A 5,994-nucleotide genomic window follows, 5' to 3' on the forward strand; every position below is an offset into this window, starting at 1 on the left:
GTGTTTTTCCTCAATTTGCCGTTTTCGTCTTCTAGCTCATGACCATGACTTTTGGCTTCTACTCAGACCTTGAATATTTTGAGAAGTTGTATCCAAAAAACAAAGAAAAATGATTTGAGAAGTTTTTTTTGGTGAGAAAGATTTGAGAAGTTGTACCAAGAAAAATAAAGGAATTTATGTTTTAGAAAAACACTTGTGTAAAGTCCCTTAACCGGAAACAAAAAAACTTGACGTGAGAGTAATTTTTTGGTAAGACGTTAACATCATTGTGTAACATGCCAATACAGTAGTGTTATGAATCCAGCCAAATTATAATACGTTTACAATTAGACCTTAAAATCTTAAATTGTGAACCCTAAATCTAGTACAATTTTATAGTGGACAATGATTTTAGCACTATTCTTTTAGGCTCATTTATTTCTTCTATGAATGCAAAAAATGAACTGTAAACTACATAGCTTGGAGTGCATATGGGCAAAAAAGAAGTGTTGAAATCGCTATCCATTACAATTTGTGTTGACTTGTAATAATACATTGATAATTTTCGGAGCGATTCCTCCCTATCAATAAGCGAGTGTACACACTTACTGCACAAACGAGCGTATACACTCTTCTTTCTCTTCTCTCCGTAACAAGAGAGAAGAGAGGAGTGTATACACCCTACTACCGCTCCTCCCGAGTCTCCACACAAAGCAACCACTTCTCATCTCTTTTACCATTTCACCCTTTTTACCTACGCTCCTTTCCCTGTCACACCCCCTTCATCGGCCCCGACCAAAACATCGCGGACCCCCACTTCCCCACCAAACACTCCCCCACGGTCCGTCCTGTGCGTGTTCTTCATTTTCCCATTAACCATGAGTGTGCCACTTCCCTCACGCGCCAGCGAGATCGAGTGCACAAAATCCCCCAAAGGTTGGTACTAATCCTATGGGCTAGTTAACCGTTAACCAAGGGAAAATCAAAGAAGACTCAAGTTTAACTCGAGGGTTGAGTTAAAGTTTGTCTTTTGACTGCTCTGATTTCGGAGCCAGTCCAAGTACTAGTTACTGGTTACTTAGTTTCACTCGCGATATTTTCCCATTTTATCGCTAATTCTTTGATTTGATTTGTTAAATTTCAAGAAGAAAAAGAAAAACCCATTAATCTTATTGGTTTAAAGATTTGTTTTGTTTCGGTTCTGGAGAGAGAAAACCTCCATGTGTTCAGATCTGATTACATCTGAATGAATATATGAACGACAAAAACAAAGATAAGGAGGAAAAATTCAGGTGAGAGAAGAGAGAGAGAGGGAGCTGATCTTATTAAAGCTTGGAGCTTTTTAAAGTAATGGAGCTAATTCACAGTGAGAAAAAGCAGATGGCTACTGGGTAGTGAGAGAATCTAAACAGTCATTCTCTCTCTGATTCCTGTGTGTTACATTGAAGTGAAACAAGAAGAAGGGAAGGGGCTAAACAAGCAAAGACAGAGCTGAAAGAATTGGAGTAAAAAAGTGAACCCCACACGCACTCGACACTCCTATTCGGTGCTTTTCTTTTTTGTTGTGACGATTTTGTTGTACACGAGGTAAAAAGTGTGAAGTTAATGCAGTGATTGTATAGAGGTCCACTTTTTATTCACTTTGATTTTGTATTAACTCATTTTGGGATCTTTGTTTTTCCTGCTCACAGCATTTACTCACTGAATCACCAAAAGCTCTCTCAAAAAGGTGCAAAGCTTTTTCCCTTTTCTTCTTCGTTAACATGAAGTTGAAGCCTTTATTGCCTTGAACCAACAGCAACATTCTAACAACAACAACAACAACCAAAACCAGAAAACAAAAGAACCCAAAAACAATCACTGTTTTTCATCATCCGGATACCTTTTGAAATTGACTCAAAACCATGAGAGACTCAGAGAGAAGCTTGGATCCTCAGCTGTGGCACGCCTGTGCCGGAGGCATGGTCCACATGCCTCCGGTGAACTCAAAAGTCTTCTACTTTCCACAAGGCCACGCAGAGCACGCTCAAGCCCATGTCGATTTCTCATCAGCCTCCCTCAGAATCCCATCTCTCATTCTCTGTAGAGTGGCCTCCATCAAATTCATGGCAGACCCAGAAACCGACGAGGTCTTCGCCAAGATTAAGTTAAATCCAATTGAAAACAACGAGCCTTATGCCTCGGATGAGGGCTCCATGGAGGCTGATGGGTCTGAAAATCAAGAAAAGCCAGCATCTTTCGCTAAGACTCTGACCCAATCGGACGCTAACAATGGCGGTGGGTTCTCTGTACCCAGGTACTGCGCTGAAACCATTTTTCCTCGATTGGATTACTCGGCCGACCCGCCGGTCCAGACCGTGATTGCTAAGGACGTTCATGGCGAGATATGGAAGTTCAGGCACATTTATAGAGGCACGCCCAGACGCCATTTGTTGACCACTGGGTGGAGCACATTTGTGAACCAGAAGAAGTTGGTGGCTGGCGACTCGATTGTGTTCTTGAGAGCTGAAAATGGTGATCTTTGTGTTGGGATTAGGCGAGCCAAGAGAGGATTGGACGGCGCTGGTGGGCCTGAATTGGCATCTGGGTGGAACAACAGCCATGGAGGAGGCTCTGGAGCTTGTGTTCTTCCATATGGTGGGTTCTCTGTGTTTTTGAGAGAGGAAGAGAACAAGATGGTGAGAAACGGGGGTGGGAATTTGAGTCCCAATGGGAATTTGAGAGGGAAGGGGAGAGTGAGGCCTGAAAGTGTTGTTGAAGCTGCAACTTTGGCTGCAAATGGGCAGGCGTTTGAGGTGGTTTATTATCCGAGGGCCAGCACGCCGGAGTTTTGCGTTAAGGCCTCGGCGGTGAGGGCGGCGATGAGGGTGCAGTGGTGCTCAGGAATGAGGTTCAAGATGGCGTTTGAGACTGAGGACTCGTCTAGGATCAGCTGGTTCATGGGTACCATTGCTTCTGTTCAGGTTTCTGACCCAATTCGCTGGCCCAATTCCCCTTGGAGACTTCTACAGGTATTGTATTGTTCTGTGATTTGGTGCTCAAATTGTACTTCGTTTTTGGAATTTTGTTGTCTTTTTTTTTATTTTTTTTTATTTTCTGAGGTTGTGTTCTTGGGGCTGTTCTTGCATGTTGTCTTGTTTGGTTTGTTGGTAGGGACTAGGGAGAGAACAATCAGATTTCTCTTCCCTCGTATCATGTCATGTCTTGCATCTTTTGCCTTGTATCAGTTTGTGAAAATTCTTGAATCCGAGGTCTCGAGATTTGGCTCTTCTCATTTGGTTAGATGTGCTGAAATGTTTTTGAGTGAATCAGAGTGTTTTTAGCTTTTTGACCCATTTGCAGGACTAAGACAAAAATGATTTACAACATGCCAAATTCACAGTTTTTCATCTCCCCATCTTATTTTGGCGAATTGCTGCAGTTCTTGCTTCCTTTATGTTCGTCGGCCACCATCCTTGTGTGATTGGGCTGTACATGCGGTCTGAAGCACCAAACTTCTGTTGCTGTTGGAACAGATGTCTGACGTGACTTTCATGGAGCTCACATGCTGCCATGATTCTATATGGTCATTCATAGTAGTGTGGGACATAACATTAGAGAATCTATATTGTTTTAGTTGTGGAACATTTCAGCCTTTCTGCTGAAGTTCCTAAATATTCTAAACAGAACACATTATGTCCAGTCCTCTTAGTTGATAAGAATGTTATCATCATTCTTAAGCCAAACTCATCCCATCGGTCTTACTGTGCGCGTGGAAAGACAATATTAACACTGTTCTTTAGTACAGCCAAACTGTTTAACTATAGACTCAATTTTTTTGTATGTTCCCTTCTATTGATGAATATGTTGCAATTATGTCCTATTTGTAGCCTGTTTAAAAAGTGCAACCTCATTTGATCCTGCTTTGCATCACTTCCCCTTTACATCTTTTGACAAATCACCATATTACAGGTGACATGGGATGAGCCAGATTTGTTACAGAATGTGAAGTGTGTCAACCCATGGTTGATTGAACTGGTATCAAATTTTCCCATGATCCACATGTCACCCTTTTCACCACCAAGAAAGAAGTTGCGTCTCCCGCAACCAGACTTTACTCTTGATGGGCAATTAACATTGCCATCATTTTCAGGCAACCCCCTCGGGCCCAGCAGCCCCTTGTGTTGTCTACCTGACAACACTACTGCAGGCATACAGGGAGCCAGGCATGCTCAATTTAGAATATCTTTATCAGATCTCCACGTTAACAACAAACTGCAGTCGGGGCTGTTCCAATCCAGTTTCCAGCGGTGCGATCAAAATTCTAGAATCTCCAATGGCATTAGGGCAGGCCATACAAGCAGCAATGAAAACCTTTCTTGCTTGCTGACAATGGGGAATTCTAGTCAGAACTCGGAGAAATCTGATAATGTGAAGAAACACCAGTTTTTACTCTTTGGTCAACCAATACTTACCGAGCAGCAGATTTCTCGGAGCTGTTCCAGTGATGCAGTTTCACAACTTCTTACTGGGAAAGATTCAAAAGATGGGAATCAAGACAGAACAAAGTTTCTTTCTGATGGTTCAAAATCTGCACTTGAGCCGCAAGTTTCACTAGAAAAATCCTCTAATGCTGGGTTTCCATGGAATAAGGATTTTCAAGGTTCTGACTTTGAACTGGATACCGGTCATTGCAAGGTGTTCATGGAGTCAGAGGATGTGGGGCGGACTCTGGACCTCTCGGTTCTTGGCTCTTATGAAGAGCTGTACAGGAGGCTGGCCAACATGTTTGGAATAGAAAAACCAGGGTTGCTGAGCCATGTTCTTTACCGGGATGTGACAGGTGCTGTTAAACAAACTGGAGTTGAACCATTCAGGTATCATTTATTATGTTATATCTTTCTTTTCTTAACTATTGTCATATGAATTTTGAACTCTGCATGGAGTCCTAGCTCCCATCTCAGGTGAATTTGGTTTCATCAGCTTTATATTTATTTGCTTTTCTTTTCTCTCTCCTTTTGTTGGCAATGCAGTGATTTTATGAAAAAAGCAAAAAGACTGACTATTCTAACACATCCAATCGGTGAAAGTATTGGCAGGTAAGTGAAAAAAATGATCTCACACTTGATATATATGGATCTCTCTTCCAATGCATTCCTTTGTCTTCCAAACATCTGGAGAAACTTTCCAATCAAATGTTGAATATATGAGAAGAGCTTCCTATGTGGATATTGATTTGAAAAACTGTTTTGCAGGACGTGGATTCGAGGAATGCAAAATGCGGAAAATGGACTCAGCGCAACAAATAAGACTGGTCCTTTGAGCATATTTGCTTAGTCTAGTATGGCATTTGAGACTAAATGCCAAGAATACTGAATGAATGTTGAAGTTGTTCACTTAATTTTTAGTTTAGGAGAAATGGGATATTGAACTCCTCTTATTAACTGTGTCATCTTGGTATATTTCGTGTGCTAAGTGTACATGTTCTAATCAATATTAATAAAGCCCAATGTTTTGGTGAAAATTTTGCATGGCTGTCATCTCTGCAAGTGATGTATTTTCTTTTAAGACTCAGAGGTTATGTTCTCACCCACATGGTGTTTCTAGGAAATGCAAAGAAGATTTCACTCAAGCACATCTTCAGCATTTCCATGCTTTCGAAAAATCAACAAACATATTTGCATTTAAGAGAATGACTAAGTTCATTGGCCATTCAACCCTCACTAACCTAATTGAAGTTAGAAGAATGTTATGTTGGCTTCATGGTTAGGTGAATGATGACACCAAATTAACATGCACTCTCATGTCATGTGTCAGGCAAAAAAACAAAAAAGAACTACTCTAATTTTGTAAGTATTATTCATACAATACCAGATCAAAAAATTGAAAAGGAAAATAGTGCAAAGTAGGTTTAGTTAAAAATGAAAAACAAAACAAAAATCATGATGAACCCACTGGTTGTTGGGATTCTTAAAAGACATGAAAAACCCACTGGTTGTTGGGATTTGTTTTTAAGAAAACCAGGTGCTTGGTTGG

The 5,994-nt window shown here is 40.9% G+C and overlaps 1 protein-coding gene across 1 annotated transcript; it reads left to right on the forward strand.

The window, feature by feature from the left end:
- The first annotated feature begins 1,201 nt into the window (after window positions 1–1,201).
- On the forward strand, window positions 1,202–5,482 carry ARF10 (auxin response factor 10). Its single transcript, XM_021976936.2, has 5 exons — window positions 1,202–1,566; window positions 1,671–2,990; window positions 3,931–4,835; window positions 4,992–5,057; window positions 5,214–5,482. Exons 2-5 carry the CDS (start codon window positions 1,884–1,886, stop codon window positions 5,293–5,295), a joined length of 2,160 nt encoding a protein of 719 aa, XP_021832628.1. The 5' UTR covers window positions 1,202–1,566; window positions 1,671–1,883; the 3' UTR covers window positions 5,296–5,482.
- The last annotated feature ends 512 nt before the right edge of the window (window positions 5,483–5,994 follow it).

This window comes from Prunus avium, chromosome 6 (genome assembly GCF_965620075.1).
Source record: "Prunus avium chromosome 6, drPruAviu1.hap1.1, whole genome shotgun sequence".
In the NCBI taxonomy this organism is placed as follows: Eukaryota; Viridiplantae; Streptophyta; class Magnoliopsida; order Rosales; family Rosaceae; genus Prunus; species Prunus avium.

Excerpts from the sequence above, each read along its gene's own strand:
- ARF10 (XM_021976936.2), top strand. The coding sequence starts at position 1,884 with ATGAGAGACTCAGAGAGAAGCTTGGATCCTCAGCTGTGGCACGCCTGT. Across the intron at positions 2,991-3,930 it reads CCCCTTGGAGACTTCTACAG|GTGACATGGGATGAGCCAGA; the intron begins GTATTGTATTGT and ends ACCATATTACAG. Across the intron at positions 5,058-5,213 it reads ATCGGTGAAAGTATTGGCAG|GACGTGGATTCGAGGAATGC; the intron begins GTAAGTGAAAAA and ends ACTGTTTTGCAG.